The 23954-nt window shown below is 38.0% G+C and overlaps 4 protein-coding genes across 4 annotated transcripts; 1 reads left to right on the top strand and 3 right to left on the bottom strand.

The window, feature by feature from the left end:
• Positions 1-1097: 1097 nt before the first annotated feature.
• On the bottom strand, positions 1098-5604 carry zc3h10 (zinc finger CCCH-type containing 10). The gene is made up of 3 exons (XM_057339052.1): positions 5475-5604; positions 3229-4533; positions 1098-3011 (listed from the first exon to the last, which is right to left on the bottom strand). Exons 2-3 carry the CDS (start codon positions 4399-4401, stop codon positions 2505-2507), a joined length of 1680 nt encoding a protein of 559 aa, XP_057195035.1. The 5' UTR covers positions 4402-4533; positions 5475-5604; the 3' UTR covers positions 1098-2504.
• Positions 5605-6617: 1013 nt separating this feature from the next.
• LOC130557000 (cytochrome c oxidase subunit 6C-1) lies at positions 6618-8281 on the bottom strand. Its single transcript, XM_057338396.1, has 4 exons — positions 8165-8281; positions 7428-7540; positions 6941-7077; positions 6618-6730 (listed from the first exon to the last, which is right to left on the bottom strand). Exons 2-3 carry the CDS (start codon positions 7536-7538, stop codon positions 6952-6954), a joined length of 237 nt encoding a protein of 78 aa, XP_057194379.1. The 5' UTR covers positions 7539-7540; positions 8165-8281; the 3' UTR covers positions 6618-6730; positions 6941-6951.
• Positions 8282-9080: 799 nt separating this feature from the next.
• On the top strand, positions 9081-13873 carry tomm34 (translocase of outer mitochondrial membrane 34). Its single transcript, XM_057337663.1, is given in 8 exon segments — positions 9081-9409; positions 9488-9624; positions 9900-9999; positions 10140-10292; positions 10382-10539; positions 11058-11205; positions 12745-12871; positions 12984-13873. Coding segments are annotated over 7 exon segments (918 nt in total). The 5' UTR covers positions 9081-9409; positions 9488-9494; the 3' UTR covers positions 13086-13873.
• Positions 13874-14933: 1060 nt separating this feature from the next.
• ywhaba (tyrosine 3-monooxygenase/tryptophan 5-monooxygenase activation protein, beta polypeptide a) lies at positions 14934-23954 on the bottom strand. Its single transcript, XM_057337664.1, has 6 exons — positions 23820-23954; positions 19121-19421; positions 18184-18307; positions 17737-17900; positions 17472-17567; positions 14934-16706 (listed from the first exon to the last, which is right to left on the bottom strand). Exons 2-6 carry the CDS (start codon positions 19412-19414, stop codon positions 16650-16652), a joined length of 735 nt encoding a protein of 244 aa, XP_057193647.1. The 5' UTR covers positions 19415-19421; positions 23820-23954; the 3' UTR covers positions 14934-16649.

The raw sequence follows: 23954 nt of genomic DNA, 5'->3' as shown, positions 1-23954 counted from the left end.
TTCAAAAATTTAGATTTATGAATGTGGACCTTGGCAAGTAACAAAACCAAGTTAATAACATAAAATTTACTTTTCTTGGACTGATCGTAGTCAATAAAACCTACTACCACATCCTTCCAACATAACACACAATCCATATATATTTCATACCTAATAAATCCTAAGACATCTTTCCAAAACATTTTAGTAGAAGGACAATGCCAAAAAAGATGAACAACCGTTTCATCAGTGTCATTACAGAATTAGCAAAACATTTTAAAAAGTGATTTGCAGGGTAACATTTATGAATTATTTTAAAAGATATTTCTTTTACTTTATTGGTTAAGAAAAAAGAGTGTGGAAGCATCCACACTTTTTCCCAGCAGATGTTACCTCCTACATTATTCCAGTAAGAAAGTACAGGTGGTAAAATAACAATATCCTGCTGGAATAGAGAACGGATTAACCTCTTATTATTTATATAAGAAGAAAAACACAATTTACCAACAGGAGTATTAATCAGACTCAGAGATACCGGAGAAACCTCTCAATAAAACAAGAGCGCCTGATGGAAAAGAACCCATGACTACTGAAAATTCTTTGGGAGAAACAGGGAATTGAAAATGTTCTAGAAATTCCTTATATGAAAATAACAACCCTTGCGAATTAATTAATTGGCCTACCAACAAAATATTCTTATCAAACCAATTTTTTTAAAATATAGACGTATTCTTGTACAAAATATATATTCCAAATGAAATACTTGTGAGGTAAAAAACTGTGCTTGAATATCAAAGACCAAGCCAATAGAGCCTGTCTATGAAATGCTGATAATTTTGCTGGTAATTTTTCTATTTTGTAGTTACATAACAAAATGTCACCAAACTGAGAAAAAACGTAATTGGGAATAAAGTTCCACAAAGACAATTTCTTTATTAAATGTTTTAACCAATTGATTTTAAAGGCACAGTTTAATGTACTAAAATCCAAAAAATTAAGACCCCCTTCTCACTGACATTCATCACCACAGACTTCCTAATATAATGAACTAAATTTTTCCACAAAAATGTAAAGTCTCTGATCAATAATTTGACCAAACTTCGGCTCCAAATGAACTGATTGATCAGCATAAATGAGCCTAGAAAGGCCTTCAGCCTTAGCAAGAAGCACTCTACCCCTCAGAGAAAGATCTGAGAAATCTCAAAACCAAACTTTTCAAGACAATGAAAATTAAAAGTATGCTGCAAAGTGTCAAAAGCTTTGTAAAAGTCCAAAAAAATAAGAAAGCTATCATCAGAAATCAAACTAGAATAATCTAAAATATCTAAAACTAAACATGTATTATTTGAAATATGTCTGTCATTAATAAAACCAAATTGAGACTCATCTATTATAGAACTGAGCACCTTTTTAATCCTATTGGAAAGTATGTGAGCTAAAACCTTATAGTCATTATTTAATAAATTTATTGGACACCAATTATCAATAAAAAACAAATCTTTATTCGGTTTAGGAATGAGGGAAATTATTCCTTGAGTCATACTGGGGGGAAGCTTGTGGTTGTTAATGCTCTCAATAAACACCTTTAAAAGACAAGGGGCAAGTATATCTGAGAATTGTTTATAGAATTGTGGTAGCTTTGCAACCTGTCCTTGCGTTTGAGAAACACCGTATGACTCCCCTGTTTTACCCTACGAAGGTTAGGGTTAGGTGTGGGGGCAGGCTTTAGAGATATGGACCAATCACAAAGCAGCATTCTAGAAAAAAAGGTTCAATTATTTTTCCTACTATGGTAGTCAATGATGTCCCAGAAATTGCTAACATTCGAGTAAATGATGGTAGAATTTCAAGTACCCCTAGTAACTATTAACAAAACTGAATTAGAAACATAGGTTTGATCAACAGTTAGGAAAAGTACTTACCTGTCATGGAAGAATTAGATCTGAAAAAACAATGCAAAAATCCACACACATTTCTTTTTGTTAAGGAATTGAAATGATTTAATAATAGTGTTTAATGTGTCTTCTCATTGAAATAACAATAACACAAAAACAATTGACAAACTAAAAAGAAGTCAAATGAAATCTGATATGTAACAAGTAAATTAACAATCATTCTGTAATGATTATTAGTTAAATATTTACATCCTTCAAAATGAGTTCACAGGAGTTTGTGTTAATAAACGTCTAAGTGGGAAGTCTGGAAAGAAGGCATTTTTGGGTGCCAGTCTCAAAGGAGTCTTTACGGCAAACATTTGCTCTCTGGTAAAAGCAATCGTCCACAAAAGCATGGCGAGAAAACTGAATCATGCTTGACACAAGTGAATCTCAGTATGTTGCTTATAAAGAAAGCAGAAAATCCAAATCAGTCAAAATGACCCCCAACGCTGAGAAACTCACCACAATCCCTAAAAACCAAGGGGAAATTGTAGTTTCCTCATTTTCTAGCTCATAAACAGAAAGTCTGAGTTTGCCAGCAACCACACAAATAATGAGTCATGTAATGCTGAACACATTAGCCCCATGCTAATGAGGTATGGTGGTGATTCTCATACTTTGACTGGCTATGGGGTATGACACCATCGGCGTGGTGGCGTGACTCATCGTGATGCCTGGCAACGGCTGTGCCATCGACACGGAAACCGGTGCTACGGAAACCGCAACAGGGGCCATTGAAACAGCTGGGGCCATTCCCTGGGCGATGGTCTGAGCGAGGGCAGCGGAGATGGGGTCAGGGTTCAGATGCGGAGGGGGAGCTGAAGGGGGAGCAGCGTTTACAGGAGGGGCGGTTTGCGTACCGGCCGGGGCCACCAGATCTTGTTGGGTCACGGGACGTGGCTGAAGACCAGTGCTGCTGAGAGTGGTGTGAGTCTGGGCGATGCCATGGTTGTAGGAGCTGACAGCACCAACAGGGGGAGCCAGACTCTGATCGGATGGGGCAGGGGTTGATGAGAGAGTCATCACTTTAGCTTGGCTTCGAAACTGAGCGTTCTGCTCTAAGAGCACCTCATTGGTGGCTAGGAGATTGGACACCTTGAGGGAAAAGAGATAAATAAAAACAATAAAAATTAAAGACATTTAGCATTACAGTTGCCCCAAATGTTCAACATTCAAAATAAACTCCGGCAAAAATGTGATGTAAAGTTACCTGCAATTTTATGTTTCGAACAGAGATGGCGATAGAGAGGCAAAAGTTACAGATTGCAGCTTTACTTACTCATTTAAACAAACATGACCATCACTTCCTCACCTGTTTCTTAAGTTCTTCCACTCTTTTTCTCAACAAAGCGTTCTCCTCCTCTAGTAGACGATATTCCACCGGTCTGGTTAGCAGGGTGGTTTGAATTCCCAGGTCATAATGTGGACCAACAGCCCCATCAGCCAATCGCAGGCCCTCCAAACGTCTTCTCTTCAACTGAAGGGTTGTGTGGTCCACGGGAGCCTCTACTGGTCCAGCTTCAAACAGGCCATTTTCAAACAAGGGGTCATAGACTGAACAGGGACCCCTATCGTAGCGCCGATGACCTGCGGTTCCCATCGACATACAGCCACTCAATGAGCTCCCACCGCCCCCTCCACCCGACAGTCCCTGGTCTCTACAGCCCCCCATGCTGGGGCATCCCATCCCCATATAGGTACCTACACCACCGCCAACAATCCCAGACATCCCACTGCAGGCACCCACAACGCCGCCCGCCCCTCCCACACCTGCATTGGCCATCCCACTTACCCCACCCGTAACACCCATCATGCATCCAACGCCCACCCTCGACGAGGCCTCATAATCGTAGTCCTTTCTCACATGGCGAAACTTGCACTTGTTGCCTCTCTGGCACTCGCCCTTCAGGTAGTCTCTGCATATGGGGACCTCCCCGCGGCTCAACGGGAGATCAGTAGGGGACAACCCGAGCCCGGCAGCGACCTTTCCCCTCAGTCTCAGGGGCAACTCACCGGTTTTCTTATAATAGTCCTCGTCCTCTTTGGATCCGTGAACGAATCGGCAGTTGGTGCGCACACACTCTTTGTTCTGATAGTCGTGGCAGAAGATAAACTCGTTCTTCTGGACGCCCAGATCTGTAACGTCATTGAAGTCTGGATGGCGGAAACGGCAACGCTTGCCGCGCTTGCACACGTTCCGCAAAAAGTCCCGGCAAACGCCATCGAGTCCTAAACCGGAGCCGAATCCACCGCTGGCTCCGCCACAGCTGTTTCCGTTTCCTAACGCCCCGCCTCCACCCATCGCCCCAGGACCAGAGTTACCCCCTCCACAGCCTGCTGAACCGCCACCTACTGTCGTTCGACCCTCTCCTACCCCTCCACATAAACCTGTCCCTGAACCTACGTCCTCCCCAACCCCGGTACCCACCCCAGACCCACTTCCACCCCCACCACCTGCCAGGTAAGTGCTATCCCGGTCAGGCATGGCGCTCGGCCCAGCGGAAATAGAACACTGCGCTCATGTGGATGATATGATGAAGTTTTTTTTTTAAGTAAAAGGGTTAAGGAAGCAAAGCGTTCAGACGTTTTGATTTAGGTCACGACTCCACCTAGGCACCTGTTAATGTGATAAAGACACAATTTATTATTAATTTCAAAGACACACAATACCAAACAAAAAAAGAGGCTTAGAAAAAATAGGTAAAAAAATCTTTAAAATTGGATTCACGTGTTTGTTTCTTGCAATTCACTTAGCTTGAACATACAGCTTGATATACTTTTAGATTTTGGTTTTAACAAACTTCTCTCCTGGATATTGAACATGTACCCGTTTTCAATAATAAAAAACAAATGTGGGCCAATTTGCATAAATCTGACGCTTAATGTAAATATTGCATTTCAAATTTTGGCTTTATTTTAACACTACTTAAGTTTCAGTTAGAAAGTAAATAAATACCTTTTAGATTTTAGCCAGGAAAGCTTTTTAAATGTGGGTGATATGACACAAAATTAAGTTTAAAAAAGTGCTACACTCATAAGGTTCATGATGATAAACTCTGGACATAAAATGAATGAATCCCACATTCACAACAAATTTAAAGATACACTATCCAAAAGTTCAAAGTTTATTTGTCACATACAAAAGTAATTTACTGATAATAATAATCTGTTAACGTAGATTTACTATAATTTAATTTACCTAAATAAATAAAAATCTGTATGTATAGTAACCAAACATGCAGTAGGGGCCTCTCTCCAAACATGCTGTCAAGTTAAATTTGTGGGGAGCCAACTACTTTTACCAACATACATTTTATACGTCTACTTAATATTCACATGACGTCACACGAGGAACCAGATGCACCTGGCTGGTTTGTTTGTTTGTTTGAAAAATGTAGATTAAATAGCTAATATTCAATGTACATCAACATCACATACAGTAAAAAATGCTCAGCACTTTCAGGGTATCTGGTGCAAAGGCCTACGGAAGGTGCGTGGAAGGAATGTAAAGCAGCGAGCTAATATTAACCCAAACCAATAAACAGCATCAGAACTTACCCAGTTCAAAACGAGTCGTGTTAGACAGAAGAAAGCATTCGCATTTGCGCAACATTACTATTTACAAGAATCAAATAACAATTTGCGCTAACATCTTACGCTACACTTTTGAAGTCTTTCCGGTAATGTGGAACGCTGGGAAAATTCATGTCAAGTTAAAAGTCCTCTTTGCCTAGTAAGCAAGACGTTCTATGGAATAATGATAAAGTGATGGATACCTCAGTAATACTATGATTTTTACTAGAACGACAAAGAATACTATAATTATTTTGTGTACGTAAAGACTGTATTTTGCATGAATATCACTGTTGTACAGAATGTAAACATTTTCTGAACATTTTTTTGTATGCCTTGAAATTGGTTGGTCACTCACTGGAGCAATGCAGGTTCAGTCCTTTACAGAAGAAACCTAATAACTTGAAGGTATCCTATTCTTTCATATTTCAAGGGATAGTTCACCCAAAAAAATAAAACTTCCCAAAATCATATACTCACATTCATCTGTATGACGTTCTTCTGCAGAAGAAAAAAGTAACGATTTAAGAAACACCAGTAACCAAACAATTTGTTTTTATATACTATATAAGAGTTATAAACATGTTTTAATTGATCGAAGGATGAATAAATGACAAGATTGTCATTTTTGGGTGAACTATCCTTTTAACACTCTTAAAACTAATCCTTTTCTACTCAAAAAAACTTAGCTGTGTATACTGTGGTAGGCTATAGGAGACCAGTTTTCTTTTATTGCACTTATGCTTTTTGTTGTCCTTTTGTTCCAATTGCTTCCATTGTTTCCCTCATCTGCAAGTCGCTTTGGATAGAAGCGTCTGCTAAATGACTAAATGTAAATGTAACATCACTATTGACACCTCTCTGAATGACAAACATGCCTAAATCAAGTATATATATACATATATATAATATGACAATTTTGATAGTCTTCTATAAAAGCAATGATGCATTCATTCCCATGATATATAATAATGGCAAATAGTCAAGTAATCTACCATTAAACATCAAACTATATCAATTACTGAAAACTCAGACAGTACAGATTTTTAAATCAGATGAAACATCAAGAAATGTTGAAATTGGCTAAACCAATTTTTCTAAGTTCAAATAAGACTTCACACTGAGATAGAAGTTTTAAATAGTTTATTTGTTTACTCGTGCGAACATCAGACATTAATGTTCATATCCAGTAATCTTATAAAGATTCAATCCAGACCAGGAATGCAGGGGGACCACACAACCTGTAAATAAAAGGCATAAACATTTTAGTTCTACATTCAGGTAAAAGAATGACAAAAGGTCTAGCATCCAGACAAGCTGAGAAACCGTTATGTAAACGGTCACAATAAAATCCGTCTTTGTCAGAAATGCAGGCCCTACAGTGACAACTGGAATAAGGTACATAAATGTAGAAGGTATGAAAATAAAATATCTATTCAGAGGCTACTCACATGATATTACTTTATTCTCCAGAGGGCCTAACACTTTCAAAAATGCCAGCTTCTTTCATGGCATTGAACTCCTTCGTAGCATCATACTGTTTGTAGAAGTCAGCATATGCCTTATTCCTGGGTTCTGTTACTGCATACTGCAAAAAAAAAAAAAAAACACACACAACGATTTTTTAGAATATAAATTAAAATGCAATGGAAGGATGTTACCAATTAAGATTTTATGTCGAACCAATTGTATTGATAAACAACTAATCTGAATAATTGGGGAACATAACCCCCCTTAAGTACCATTCATTGTCTGGTTCTGTGTTTTTTAATGATAAAATATCTGTTGAAAAAAAAAGACTAGATATCAGGCACAGGATGACAGACAAAAACCAACTAAAGATTTGACTGCTTTCTATTTTATAAAACAGTAGTGAACAATACAAACGTGCAAAATAGCCTAAAAAAATACAAAATTGTTTAACACAATTCTACTGACCTTGAATGCAATTGCGGCAATCAGGGAAAGACCAAACGCAATGGGCAAATGAAACCTCAAACGCTTGGCAAGGAGGCCTCTCATTGCTGGTTTTGTTAGTGACATTGTCATCCCTAAAAAGAGAACAGAGCAAAATAAGTTAATAAACACCACGCACTAACAACCAAGCAGGAAACAAGTTTTCAAAAAGATGTTACGTCTACATTTTGTACTGCTAACTTTACGTGCTATTCTGACCATCACAAATGGATGCCATCTTCACTTTCAAACCAGACACACAATGATCCAGGAACTTCAAACTAAACTTTTGGTAGTTTATATGTTTAATAATATTGTTATTTTATTTGTAGCACAAATTCGCGTTTTATTAAAGCTTCAAACTGACGTTTAGCAGTTAGCGGTTTAGCTAATCGGTCTTATTAGCAAGTAAAAACGCAGAGTAGAGCAGCTAAGGTATGCGATTAACTTACTCAAATACAATGATATTGCCTTTAATTAATATGGATTAGTTCTCCATGAGACGCAAGACTCCCTGTCTAACGTTAGTTAACAATGGAAAGCTAACTTACATTACAATTGGAGCTATACACTAACGTTAACTTACCCTTCACAGAACGAAGTCCAAACAAAAACCTTTACAAATGTTATTATGTTTATAGTATCATGATATTAGCATATTTTATACAGCATTTACCTTAAAATATACGTTACAGACAAGTATCAACCTTAATATTTACCGTTTAATTCACGACCTTCAGCACACACGTCCGGGTATCAGTGGCCAAAGCGTTTTATGGGGCCCAACTACGGATGCTTGCGAAAGACAAAACAGTAAAAGCGAACGCGCAATTCAGGGCAAACTAGGGTGGCAGGTTCAATCCAATTCTAGTCAAAACAACAAGAATGCATTTTTAATTGCTTCATAAAATATGACAATTTCTTAGTTAATTTAATGATATAAGTATATACGCATTAAACAATTTATGAAATGTATGTTCTACGACATTTTCTGACTAGAGAGTACTATAGAGTGCATTTGCAATTCATATACTGTAAATAAACCATGAGTAGTAGTTTATGGCAAAATAAAGGGGGATGTCACAAAACGCTTTCTTTTGTGGCACAATAAATGCAATGATTCATAGGAACACGGGAACATATGGCAACCAAGTCTTTCCTTTGCCATTAGAGGTAAGATGTTTGGGGTTGGGTTACAATCGCCTTTGCCTTTCCCGATCTTCAATTAGCAGCCCGGACAAAGTCCCTTTAAAGAAGATCTCCGCACTCGGTGGTCATATTTGCAACGCCTTTGGGACATATTTCAGCCATACAAGACCAAGTCGTATCTCTTTGAATGGGTGAACGCTGGTATATTTAAAATGACTGGCTAAGCTTACAATAATAAAACATACTACCGACCAAAATCACATGTGACATCAGCTGTAAAGTGTATTTTCTTTTCGTGAGTTCAAACGAAAAAGTGAATTACTTTTTAAGCGTGCCCCATCTAGTGCGCATGCGTGTTAAGCCCCGCCTGCAGAGAATCGTTAGACTTTAACGATTGACGATTGGCCATTTTTACTGGAAGGCGGGACTTCCTTGCTGGAGCGAGCGACCGTACTGCGCATTGCAATTTTTACAATTCACAGTAACACCACTGCAACGTATTGTTATATCTATAGTCTTTGGCTCGGAAAGAATTGAAACCGAAATACGACACCGCCTGTTTCTTCAGCCGGCAAAACGTGGTGCTCGGCGGCTTAGCAGGAAAAGATACGATCTTCTAGCGCTTTCTAGAAGGACAACCAACTACATGTAGTTATTAGTTCACAGACTGGTTGTTGTGGGTTTAAATACACAGCTGCTAACCTCAACCGGACGGAGTTGGGTTATTACGGAAGTCCTTCCTTTACCGTTTACTGTATTGTTAGTTGCTGGTGTTCACTTTGTTTGTAACTTACTCTTTAAGGTTTAATTAACAGGTAAGTAGATACATTAGTAACACAGTGATCTCATTGATAACGTAACAGCTGTAAACTTTCACACTTTTGTTGTTACAGTATCATCATGCCTCATAAGCGGCGCTCGCAGTCGTGGACGGAGCTGAAACAAGCCGGTAACGAGCGTTTCAAAGCCGGTCAATACGGAGAAGCCGTGGCCCTCTATACACAGTCCATCGAGCTGATGGAGAAGTCTGGTAAGAGAGCTAAAACATAATGACTCAAGTCTTTTCGTCTAAAAATGCCTGGCTTCCACCAAATAGTTATTGTTACTAAACTGGGAAATGCCCAGCTGAAATAACACCACACATAGCACCATCACAGTAGAGATCAACAGGGACCATTATAGTTTCCATTAAACCAATACAATTCCCAATATAACCATTAAATCCATTCAAATTTCTGTGATGTCATTGTTTCCAATGGTTTTACAATAGCGACGGGTTTTACAGTGCATCTGTTCTGTTCTCAGGTAAGAAGAACAAGGAGGATCTTGGGATTTTGTATTCAAATAGGGCAGCCAGCTACCTGAAAAATGGAAATTGTAACGAATGCATTAAAGACTGTTCAAAGTAAGTCCAACACAATAGAACAAGGCGATATTGTATACACTACTTATAGATGCTCACATCTGATCCGGCCTGACGCTCTGAATTTAGTGAGAATCAATCCACAAGGAGCAAGTTAAAACATTCATGTGCAATTATTTTAGGTCTCTGGACTTGGTTCCCTTCGGATTTAAAGCTCTTCTTCGCCGGGCATCAGCGTATGAGGCTGTGGAGAGATACAGGCTGGCCTATGTGGACTACAAAACTGTTTTACAGATAGAATGGAATATACCAGCTGCTCACGATGGTGTCAACAGGTCATTTCACATTTCTAGAGTATAATAAAAATAAACAATAACATTATGACGAGTATGACAAGATTACAGTGAGAATTTTTTATTATTAGAATGACCAAAGTTTTGACGGATATTGATGGACCGTCTTGGCGAGAGAAGCTGCCTCCCATCCCCACTGTTCCCATGTCAGTTAAAGAAAGTCTGGTGCAGGCCGCAAACTCCGCCCCCACCTCGCCACAGAACGGGCTGAATGACAACAAGCAGAAAGGTAAAGGGTGCCGTATGATCTCTATGCAGTTTAACAGGAATAAATAGATCATAAACTTTTATGTTTCGTTTAAGTTCAGTCTCACTCTCTACAGTTGAAAATATTTATGTGATGCATCTGGCCATATTCTGATTTAGAACCAGTGGGATTGTTCTCCAAAGGTTATTTCAGACCTCAAAATTTACATTATATTTACATGATCGCTTAACAGCCGCTTTTATCCAAATCGGCTTATTAATGAAGAACATCAAGTTTGACATTCGTTATACAGGATCGACAAGAATTATATTACCCCAATTAAAGCTTCTTTTTTTTTTAAAGCAAGAGAAGGTAAAAATATTTTTTTTATTGAAATATAAACATTAGATAAACCAAAGCAGATTTTGCTGTGTTTTTATTATGCTCGTGGTTAAAGTGAAATAGGCTTCAAGGGTTACAATGATGAATCGGTTTTCAGTTTGTTGTAATATAAACTATTAATTTTGTGATTTTTTTATACTTGTTATTCTTCTTTTAAGGACCAGGACCTGAAGCTGTTAAAAAGGCCAAAGTTCTAAAGGAGGAAGGCAATGCACTGGTAAAGAAAGGAGAACACAAGAAAGCGATAGAGAAATATACCCAGTCTCTCAGTCAGGACCCCACAGAAGTCACAACCTACACAAACAGGTGAAAAACACAACTGACAGTCAAGTTTGTCTGACAAAACGGTGATTTTAATGTCTGGAAAAGCTAAATATCTTATGTAACATATATCTTTAGCCAGTAATCATAACTATAAGGTTTACAGAAAAGTGATAGAATTTACAGAAACCTTGAAATATATATTTATATTCATCTTTATATTCCTCTTAAGCCTGTGGCATACTTCCTTTTTTTACGTGTACAGCCGAACTCGCAGCCTTGCAAAGTATACTGCTTTCGACTCATACGCGTGTACACAGGTTTTGACGCATGTGCATTATGACATATTGCAATACCTCTCCGGGCCAACAGGGGTCAGGTTTTCTTCTATCTTGGATCGATGCTCCCAGGACACAGTGGTCAGCTGGTGGTTAAACTCATAGACATATATAATAATTAGACGCGCTATTGTCCGGTGGATCACACGTCAACGACGCCGCCATATTGGTCAGGGCAAAAGCCGACTATAAACACATACAAGTGAAAGGTGGAGCTGCGGTTTTCTGCATACAAACACAATAACGGTTTCATTTCTCAACTAATTCCAATACATTATTATTTGTACGTAGAGTACAGAAATGTTATGGCTCCAGTTGAAGATGGTTAGACTTGAAAAAACATTTATTGTCATACGGAACTGTTAAAACCCAAGCTTGTCAAGCATTCATTTAGGCTTAATAATTGTAGGGATGTAACGATTCACCGTGAGCCGGTTGAAAATCGGTTATAATGAGTGATGATTCAAATCGGTTGAGGTGTGAACTGAATCGCAATACATTTTTTGAACAGCAGGGGCCACTATTTTCACTGCAAATCTAAACGTGGACATGCTGATATTTCTTAAATGCAAAAAAATCCAAGAAAAGCTCAGACAGTATTAGTTTGTTTATATTAAAGAGACTTTTTCTATTATTAATTTGTTATAAAATTGCAGTTTAGTTTTGTTATTTGAAATAAAACATTATTTTATTATACAAAGAAACGTGAAGCATTTAAGAAATAATGCAAGGGAAGTTGTTCATTTCTAATTTGTTTCAACTCATTTTGTAAAAATAAATCGTGAATAAATCGCATCGTGAGCTGAGTGAATCGTTACATCCCTAAATAATTGTGTACACATTGCTAATGTGATGTCATTTAAGGTAGATGAAATGCACATGATTAGAACACACCGTAAACCATTGAAATGTGTTAAGAAATGTAAACGTGATTGTACATTTAATGCCGAAAAAGCTCAGCTCTCCCATTCACTTCAATGAGTTTAGAGGGCGCTGTTGACGAATCGCAGCAGCGGAGCAGAGTGGCCAATGCCGCGTCTAGGTATTTATTCTGTCTATGGTTAAACTAATTACTGCAAGAAATGTAATGCACATGCGCGACCTGTGTGTACTTTGTAGGCGAGGTAACAAAATTCTGGCGGTGTGCGTACAAAGGGAACTATACTTCGGCCTTTACTCTACAAAACATGGCCATACGTTTCTCAAACTATCATTGTAACTATATCTGATTGTGTCTTGCTTGTAGGGCTCTCTGATATCTGGTTTTAAAAATGCTTAAAGATGCAATTAGTGATTGCAGTGAGGCTCTTCGGTTGGATTCTGGCAACATCAAGGCACTTTACCGGCGTGCACAGGCGTATAAAGAACTCAAAGTAAGATTTTGAATATATAAATCCTTTTGCTACCTCAGATAGATTGACTGCAATATTAATGTCCACAGAACTATAATCTTAATTTTGTTAATGATTGTTTTTTTTCCCTCAGAACAAGAACTCTTGTTTGGAAGATCTCAATAGTTTGCTCAAAGTAGAAACGAACAACATGGCTGCACAGAGGCTACTGGAGGAAGTACAGAAGATGAAATAACTTGTGTAGTTCTTGTGGACATTTAAACCTTTCAATTGAGTTTATTTGCCTTTTAAAAGATTTACAACAGAGGTCTGTTTTTGATGCCGGATTCTAAAATAACTACTGGATTTTTGTCTATAGAATTTGTGTTCAAGTCAACAGTGTGACCACCCAAATTCATGAGTCCACATTATAAAACTACACCCTGTGTTCATATGGTTAATGTTGCTCTAGTTTTGTATAATTTGTCCATTTAATCAGTGTTAATTTAGCGGGTTTTATTTCTAGTATCTTATGCGCCTATTGAACTCAATGGCTTAGAAAGGTATTCTGAAATATACATTTTACTTTTAAAAGTCATAATAATTTTATTTACAGTCATAATTAGTTTTAATGTTGGAAATAATGTTCTTTCTCAATCAGCACTGATAAACAATAGATTCAAGTACATTTTTTATTTCTACAAGTTCATAGTTACCATTTATTAAATGCTTTATACTATTATGGGTTCTAGGGCTACGGTGCATGTTCTGAAACAACATTAAAACATTTGTTTACCTTAAGTAAATAAAAGATCTGTATATTTGTGTTCAGTAAAAGCATGTGCAGCTGCATTGCAATCTGGGTTTATGACTCAGAAGCACTAAATTTCAATGTAAATTTGTAAAAACCTAAAACCTGTATGTATTACTGTTTTGTGTGGGCAAAATTTCATATGCCGTTGTGTCAAAGCATTGTACCTGGGTGTTCTATGTTTTATATAGAGAAAGTGGTGTAAGCATTTAATAAAGAATTTTTTTTGGAAATATATGCTTCATGTAAACAGTACGGTGCCAATATAAATCTTCTGGTGTCTCTGCAGCAGGGTTGCCAGATCGTCGTGACAAAACTAGCCCAACTACCCATCCCTAACACCAAAGCTAAAAAACAAATGCCATGACTATACCTAAAATACACATTTTACAGATCCTGTTGTGCATTGCACAAAATTTCTTTAAACCACTATATAGAAGTTAAAATCATTCATAAATTACTTGACTTAAAAACCCTACCCTACCCTTAAAAAAATTACAGCAAATTCCTAAAATCCCTTTTCTTATCTCGCAGAATAAAAAAGAACTGGCAACAACAGTTTAAAAGTACCCCAATTCTGTAGGAAAAAAACAGACTTGGCAACTACGTCTACAGTTATGTGAAAATTACTAGATTTACTATCAAAATTTATGTATTTTTTAATAGAATGCAACTTTTTTCAAAAACCAGATAATGCATGGATTTATTTTCTGTGGTAATTTAGATCATGCCACAGATGACAGATTCACTTTAAAGGGACACTTCACCCAAAAATGAAAATTCTGACATCATTTACTCACTCTCAAGTTGTTTCAATCCAGTATAAATTTCTTTGTTCAGTTGAACACAAAGATAGATATTTGGAAGAATGTTAGCAACTGACAATTGTGAGGCACCATTGACTACCATAGTAGTAAAATTTTATTTTATTTTGTTCTGTTAAACACAAAATAAATTTTGAAGAATTTACAAAAGCAAACAATTCTGAGGCACCTTTGACTCAGAATTGTCAGTTGCTTACATTCTTCCAAATATATATCTTTTGTGTTCAACTGAACAAAGAAATTGATACAGATTTGGAACAACTTGAGGGCGAGTCATTCATGTCAGAAATTTCATTCTTGGGTGAATTATTCCTTTAACTAGAACCACCTATAAAGATCTTTTTTAAATGAGACATTACACATTTTTCACACCAAAAGTAGTGACCTGACACACAATGCCTTCAAAAAGAACTCCAGGTTAGTCCGATCTGCACTAACTTCACACGACTGTGACACAATACAGCGAAACTTGGAACTGATAAAACTTTTATTTCACTTTAAATTGTCTTTTACACTTTCCTGATTATAACATGTAAGGTGAAACTAGAACTGTTTTTAAAAGACACACAAATCTAGTATTACGTCAATAACCAGGTTGAATTTTTTTTACCGTTTTGTAATTTTTTCCTTAAGCTAGTCTAAAGTTTTCACAACCAAGTGCGCGCTAAGCAATGAAACCGTCACAGAAGCTAACTTTAGGCAGAATACTGGTCAGTAAAAACAAAGCAATTGGAGATACCAGATATACAGACAGGCTCGGCTCCACGTTCACTACTGTGTTTTTTTGTAATCAAGCGTAGAATAACTGCCATTTGTTCAGCTAAGGGGAAAGATATTGTTCTTCAGTGCATGAACGTTGTCTTTAGCATCAGACAGATGAGTTCTACACCTAAGTGGAATGTTATGGTGATGTAACGAAGTATTGTGACACTGAGTGAGTAGCTACCCCTATAAATATTCTCGGACCTTCAAATTCAGCTGCCGTCCTCACCCTACGACAATTTGCCATGTTCGATTATGCGTCTTTTGCGGAGAAGCTAAAATTCAAGTTATTTCATGATTTCTCAGTAGAACTGTCAAGTCTTCCTCAGGACTCATCTCTTGCTTTAAGCACACAAATTTATCAAATTTGGCCTTCGACTATGCGTATTACACTGACGTCAATCAAAGGCGAAAAGTCTAGCATCGCGCTTGGAGACTTCCTATAGGGGAGTTCATAAGAAAGTTGAATAACAGAAAAAGTGTGTTTGTTACAAGCAGGTTTACAACATTTAGTAATACGACAAATTAATATTTACCTCTTAACTTGTTTACAACTTTAACAATCTTTATTAAACGCGATGCGAGTCGTTTTTGCGCAGAAAAGGAAAACCGTAACATTGTAAGAACAAACCAGGAATTTTTGTTACTGATGTCAAACAGCACCTCTATGTCGACTGCCTCCTCGACAGCACATTAGGAAACTCTCCAGTTTGTTCACGAAAGATCGTGTGATGTAACGTACTGATGGAATGGCAAACCTAGGGTCCCTTTAATTTCGTACATAAAACAAAAACGAAGCACATGACAGAAATATTCGTAACGCGTGTTAGTCAGTGTCACAATACAGGCTGTTTTCATCCCTTCTGTATGAGATCGCAACAGAATTGTACTGTTACTCATAAGAAACAAAACTCTGTAGACTTTTATTACGCTATCCGTGAGGAAAAACTAAACATCACAGTGTTTGTTAAATTAATGGATAGTTTAATAACCTTTTGAATAAAACCAGCAAACGCCAGTACACTATTGGAGAGGAAAAAAGAGAGGGAGGGGAGAAAATGGAGACACTATAATGCATTATTATCTTCTAGAGAACATATATCTTTTAAAAATGTTAGAGGAAGGATTAGGAAGGGAAAAGGATGGAAATCGTTTCACTATTCAACCATAATTTTTCTCTTTTTTTGGGGGGTTCCCCCACAAATACACAATACATGTTTGAGACATAGTCAGCCTTTGAAAAGCAAACGTCACCCTGTCGCTCATGGCCTCTTAGAGGGGTACAAACTTGTAGATCAGGTACAATTCATGCTGCTCGTCATACAGAAAGGTGGATAGAGGTGAGATGGATGGAGCAGGGAATTATGGGCTGTATATGTAAGATAAAGAGTGTAGGTGGATTTAACAGTGAAGTGCAACGCGTTTAGTTCTCTCCCTCGCCGGCATCGCCCTCGTCGCCCTGGTTTTCTGATGTCCACAGCTGCAGGAAAGAAAAAAGAATTCAATTGAGCAATGATTCGTCTAACGTCTAATTCGGTTTACATCCAGGGTCCAAAATCCAGTGGTACCAAAAGTAATTGTAGTAATAAACTTGTTTCCTGAACGCTTGTGACTAGGGCTGGGTATTGATTCTGATGTTCCGATTCGATTCCGATTCACAAGCTCTCCATTCGAGTCAATGGTTATAGATTTAATACAAATCCTGTAGATATTTCTAAAAAAGATCAGATCAGTAAACAACAGATTACAATGGTGAATTAAAAATATAAATGAAGAGCCACAAATCTGTATATTAAACTTTAAACATAACAAACAAAATGTCACAAAATTAGCTGTGAAGAGAGGCTGGATTCATGTGAAGCACAGCCTATTATGTGAAGGTGATGTTAAATTCGACGACACACCCGCATCCCCATGTTAATTTAGCAATGAATGAACGAAATGCTCCCTGTTGTAACATCCACCCGTTGTAAAAAGAAAAGTGACATCTAGTGGATAGTAGTAGCAATAACGTTATTCACGTTAATGAATGTTCAGTGCTTGCGGAAATATGAAAAAAAAAAGATTCATGGCTTTTGAGAATCAATGTCGAATCACGCGCATTTAAAAAAAACCCCAGATTAATCGATTTTTTTGCCCAGCCCTACTTGTGACGCCATTAACCACTGCAGTTCCTTATAAAGTTTTTACCTACTGTAACATTTTATATTTTATCGGACTTCAGGTAAATTAAAATAATACTTACAGTGAGGTTGTCCCTTAGTAACTGCATGATAAGAGTGCTGTCTTTGTAAGAATCCTCGTTCAAAGTGTCCAGCTCAGCAATCGCCTCATCGAAAGCCTAAAACCAAGACAAACATGATACCTCAAACACACTTCAAAACAAATGATTCACATAAGGTTTCATGAACAGAGATGAAAGCTGATCGTGTGTACACAAAACACTGATCCAAACAGTCGCCGAACCCAAAAGACAAACCAAGCATTAGAAGAACAGCCAATTCTCTCACCGTCTTTGCCAAACTGCAGGCCTGCTCTGGGGTGTTGAGGATTTCATAGTAGAAGACGGAGAAGTTGAGAGCTAGACCCAGCCTGATGGGGTGTGTGGGCTGCATTTCCTTCTTGCTGATCTCGAACGCGTCCTGGTAAGCCTTCTGAGAGTTGTCCACTGTGGCTGTGATTCGGCAGATAACAAAATGTATGTTACATCATAGCTACCAAACAAAAACAGCCCATCGAGGTCTTCAATTCCATTCTATAAGCCAGTGAGCTGCATTGCTATCTACTGCCTGCAATAGACAGCTGTATTTTAAGAAAGCTCCTAAGCAATTGATTTGGAAAGGTCTACTCACAAGAAGCATCTAACCAAAAGACAATTTATTTCACTCATAAGTATCTAAGACAAAAGGGTGACGTCACCAAGATTAAGATAAATGTCTAAAGGTAAATGAGCTCACTTTTCTTGGACTCTCCGGACGCCACCTCGGACAGGTATCTGTAGTAGTCTCCTTTCATTTTCAGGTAGAAGACTTTGCTCTCTGCCTGGCTAGCGTTGGGAATGAGGTACTTCTCCAGGAGACCCTAAAAGAACAGAGGACATCGGCATTAAGCTTTAACATTTACATTTTTACAAGACACCACAATGAGTTGCAACGCTTGAAACGGTTTGACACAAGCAGTTGCCTACAAATATTCACTTATATCACACTGTACGTGATAACAGAACACAGCACACGTTCTTGCTCAAAACACAGAACTTGAAACACATCAAATGAGATCCTTTTTATCGAAATGGTAACAGGGCTGTGGGAAACAACTAACAATTTTTCTGGACGATAAAATAAGTTGAATTCGATTATAAGAACTTAACTATTGTATAACATCAAAGTTACTTATTTTCACAACCTTTTTTCTATCTTAATACTACATTAGATAATATTTCTTGTTGGGCTGTTTAACAATTAATCGCATCCAGAATAAAAGTTTGTGTTTACATAATATATATCTGTGCATATTTATTTAGTATTTATAAACACATACACATTTATTTAGGAAATATTTGCATGTATATATTAATATTTATTTACATATCATTTCAATTATATATAAAAATTTATTCATTTTTAAATTGAACATTTTTCTTAAATACTTACATGTGTATGTGTGAGTTTAAAAATACAAAATTCATATGCACAGTGCACAGACATATACTATGAAAAAACAAACATTTATTCAGGATGCGATTAATCATTAAACAGCCTAATATTTCATGCTAATGAGATTTGTTGAATCACCGACACCAATCATAACCTATACGCAACAAGCATCGATATTCAGACCGTTCCTCTCCACATCAACACTCTGTCTCTCAGATCCACACGCTCGGTCTCTCACCAGCACATCGTTGCAGATCTCCTGAAGCTCGGCCTCGATCTTCTCACGGTATTCGCGTGCCATCTGCTGTTTCTTCTCATTGCCCTCCGTTTTCTGCTCGATGCTGGAGATCACACGCCAACTCGAGCGGCGAGCGCCCACCACGTTCTTGTAGGCCACGGAGAGCAGGTTTCGCTCTTCGTTGGAAAGCTCGATGCCGCCCTCCGTGACGGCCTTCATGGAAGCGGCCATGTCGTCATAGCGCTCGGCCTGCTCCGCGAGCTTAGCCTTCTGCACGAGGTCACTCTTGTCCATGATGCGACTGCGGGGAGGAAAACATTGAACGTTTTATTAAGTCTACCGCATTCTTCAACCCCTAGTGACAGTGGTGAAAATAAGTCAAGTTTGGTATTGCTTAGTTGACCTCCTTTTGTTGTAAAGAGGTCAACCTTCAAGATGGTGCCTATTTTGACCTGCACCAGATACTATTATTAAATTTGGGTCTTACAAAGATTTATGTCATACTGAAGGCAACCCAGGGCTTTCATGAATGACTAAACATGCGTGAGAGTTCCAATGAAAAGGAAGAGCTTTGAAGAAGCTTGTTTATGTGTCCTGTTACTTTTTATCCCCTCAGGTGTCTTTCAATGAGACTTCGAGAGGATTCAAGCAAATAAATTACAGTCGAAGAGTAAACAAGGTCAATAAAGTCCTATTCAGGGGTACTAACAAAACATTCAGTTATTCTTGAAGAATGGCACAACGTGACTCAACATGAAGTTTAGGGTTGAAACGATTCCTCGAGTAACTCCAATACAAAAAAATCAAAATTTGCCCCGAAGCCTCGTTTAATCCATTTAACTACAGTACACACGGAGCACTGCGTTTCCCCACAGACTGTTATTACTAACGCACAGCCCGCTAAACTCTATTCATGTTAAAGGGCTCTCAAGTCTCCCGCATTCACTGTGAGACGCACGCATTTTAGTCTGTTCACACGTGTTTCTCATGCTGATAAATAACTGATAGCTTATTGAAATGGTGAACTGCTATTTTACTTAGTTTTAGTCTATTTTGCGAGTGAAAATTGTTTTGCGGCTGCATTGAGTCCATCAAACTAGATGCGGACTTGTGGACGTCGAATCCTGTTATTTACACATGCCATCTGTCTGTTCTGCGTGTCTGCGTGAATGAACTGCACAGTCTAACGTGCTACATGCGTGATGCTCATAAATTTGTCTGCGCTGAATGAGGACATGAACTTCACCTCCAGAGTTGCTCTGAGAGTTTATGTCACGAACATGTTATTGTTTGAGTGAAGAAACAGACATACTAAAAAATAAGCGTCTTCCGACAACCTGCCAAAATAAAAGTCATAGGCTATATATTACTATTTAATAGTAAAAACAAGAAACAAACTAATTTATATAAACTAAATGCATCATGCATAAACTGAAGTTAGTTGTTTACCTTTGAAATTATTCTTTCTATTTTTATTCATGTTTCTTATTTATATATTTGTATTATATTGCATTTTGAATTTAATATGGCAATGGAATGTACTAAATGGGTTTAGTTTTCACAGATATTAATGCATGCAATTTCAGCAATAAAAACTCTAATTGTTCTAAAAAGGAAACAAATTAGTTGTTTTACTCATTTTAAGAGACTCGTCTTATTTTCTCTTGTATATTTAGTATTGCTTTTTAATAAAGAAAAAGTACTTATTATCTGAAAACCCGATTAATCGATGGAAAAATCAGTAGAATACTCGATTAGTAAAAGAATCGATAGCTGCAGTCCTAATGAAGTTAGAATTGAATTTATTTACTTTCTTAAAGGCCCGTTCACACCAAGAACAGTAATGATAATCGTGAGGTTTTTTTAAATGATTCTTAATTTTAAATTTAAGAGAATAGCAGAGTCCACATAATAAAGATTCAGATGAATGATAAAAATTAGAAATGCACTGATACTCCACCGATAGCCGATTATTCAGTGTGATATCTAACAACCGACGATAACCGATAAACCGACGATAAATATCACGTGATTTATGCACAGCTTTTGAGTGAAGTACGGGAAAATGCTGCTGCATCCGAAAGCCAGAGGGCGCTCTCGTGCGGAAACTCCAAATACGCACCGCAGAAGAAGACCATAACACGTTCTAGAATCTGGGAAATGCCTATGGACATGTTTTTATCACTGTTCCTCAAGCCTCATCAGGTATTTTTATGATAATAAAGTATATTTATAATGACCATGTTTGACGGGTGTTGCTTTTTCAAATGGACATTATAAGAGACTCAAACTCGCACTGCTTTAAGATCAGCATTTCCTACTGATCCCAGAGATGTGCTTCACAGACAAGCTACGCATAAAAAAAAAATGTTGACAAATATCGACACATTGCATATCGCAGCAAGCTCCATTACAATAGGATTTAGTGGTATCGCGATAAATTATCGTGCAGCCCAACAGAGCACAAATTCATTTCATTTTTGGGCCCTCTTTTGATTGACAGGATATATCGACACTGATCATCGGCTGTTTTTAAACAAGCAAATAGTGTAAAAAAATAGCTTTTATCGACCGATAAGGACCATTGGCCGATATATCTGTGCATCTCTAATAAGAATTCGAACAATTATTGTGATCACTTTCAGTGTGTTTGGTTTCCCAGGTGATGAAGGTTAAACATTCACAGCCAATTCAAAATGTGGTTATTCTTGGTCTGAACGGGTCTTAAAGAGTTCACTCCCCACATTTTAAAAAATAATTTACTCACCCTTATGTCAAATCTGTATGACTTTCTTCTGCAGAACACAAAATAAATTTTGAAGAACGTTGGTAACCAAACAATATTGCTTCCCATTGACTTCCATTGTACGAACACAAAACCACAGAGACATTTCTTAAAATATCTTCTTTTGTGTTCAACAGAAGAAACAGTCAATTACAAGTTTTGAACAACATGAGGATGAATAAATTACACTTTATTTTTTTAATGGAAAAGAACTGAGTGTACAATACTCCACACAAAAACATCACAATTGCATCACACCATGGAAGTAAAAAGGGTTGCGAGCTGACTCGCACTAGTCTAAAAAAGTTTATCATCACACATCTTTAAAACAACAAATGTTATGATCCTTAAATATATGATTATTACAATAATAAAGGGCAAAAACACAATTGGGGCCTGTCTCATTTCATTTGCCAATATAATGAATAAACTTCTTATGAATGATACACTCAGGTTAACAGATCTAAAAGGTTAAATGTCTTGTCCAATAATAACTATTTGTAAGCCATAACATTTGTGTAAAGAATACATTTTCTTTTGACATCGTAATGAGTTATGCAAACTATGCAGAACTGTCAAACTTATTTATTCAGCATTTATTCAACAATGCAGTGATTTAACGAATGTCAGATTAACCCAATTCAAAAACTAGGTCACAAAGTTCTGTTTAACACATCCAAAGGTGAATCACCCAAGACCCAACTATGCAACTGTAACTGTCCAAAGTCTATATTTATCCCCATATCGCCTTCGGTTTTATCTTTATGATCAAATTCACACTGACTGTATTCTGCAGAATACAGATCTGTCCTTCTTGTCCCTCTGCATTTGTGCAAGGTCATTGATTGACCACAAATACAACGCCAAGTAAATCGGGACAATGTTAAATCATATCGGGAATGTCAAGTCTGCGCAACCTCTCAACTTATCGATACACGTCTAAGCGCCAACGCCCTGGGCGTGATCCCTGCTGCCCGATCCCGTCCGGTTCTTATCGGAGCACGAATAAGCCCAGGTAACGGTGTCAGGCGGGTAAACAACCCGTTCTGCCGCTGTATTCGAACCGTATTTGTAGGTTTAGTTCACCTGCAACTAAACGTAACCACAGGTCGTAATCGCACGTCTTGTTTTGATCTTTTCGTGCCGACGTCGAATTAAATGCATTTAAAAGGTGTGTCACGATAACTAACCCGAGCATCAAGGCCCTCGCGGTGCGACCTGGCTGACGACAAATACAATCATGTTCGTTATCGCCTCCTACTCTGTCCCACTAGCGTGATCCTATATCACATCTGTAAATCGATTTAATGAATATACCCGTAGAAACGATTAGTTATTGCCGGTTGTAGCGCTCAACCTCGTAAATAATGCACTGCAGCATATTCATCGCTTGAGCTAACCGCGTTAGCCTCCGATGCAACGCCCTCTCACTCACATTCCCTTGTGGAATTAAATCGGGCGCATCGCCGATTGTAAGCGTCGAAATTTACGTTTTAAAGCGTTACTGATGTCAACCAAACGGCGCTGGCATAACAAGGCCTCTGCTTTAGTAGTCTGAATTTAACTATTAACTGGTTAGCCTGTTAGCATTCATGACAACCAGGCAGACGCGGGAGTTGCTGACCAATCCCTCGCGTACTTGCGAGGTTCATTTTGCTGTCACACTTCGGTTACGTGCTAAAATAATAATCGAGCGGGAACAGAACGCCGCGAATATAAATCGGATACAATCGGGTAGAATTCGGGAATAGTGGTTATTCATCCCCGCCTCGGCCTTAGTCCTTGTACCAGCCCCAAACCACAATAGACACCTTCCGCCATTGACAATAATGAGGGGGGCTCACATGAGCCTGAACACAGCAAAATGCATCTCACAATATCACACGAACGGCGTTCGCGGGCAGTATAACTCACATTTAAATATATTTCGAGTCCTGATTTGTTTCTCTTAACGATGGTAGTATCAAGCTGTCCTCCGTTTCGCTGCTCGGGGTATTCAGGGCAGTACCACTTCCGCTTGCGCTGACACTTCCGCTTCCTCTAAACTCC

Source organism: Triplophysa rosa, linkage group LG7 (assembly GCF_024868665.1).
Source record: "Triplophysa rosa linkage group LG7, Trosa_1v2, whole genome shotgun sequence".
Lineage (NCBI taxonomy): Eukaryota > Metazoa > Chordata > Actinopteri > Cypriniformes > Nemacheilidae > Triplophysa > Triplophysa rosa.
Note: the sequence above shows the minus strand (reverse complement) of the source record. Positions and strands in the feature narration are given on the sequence as shown.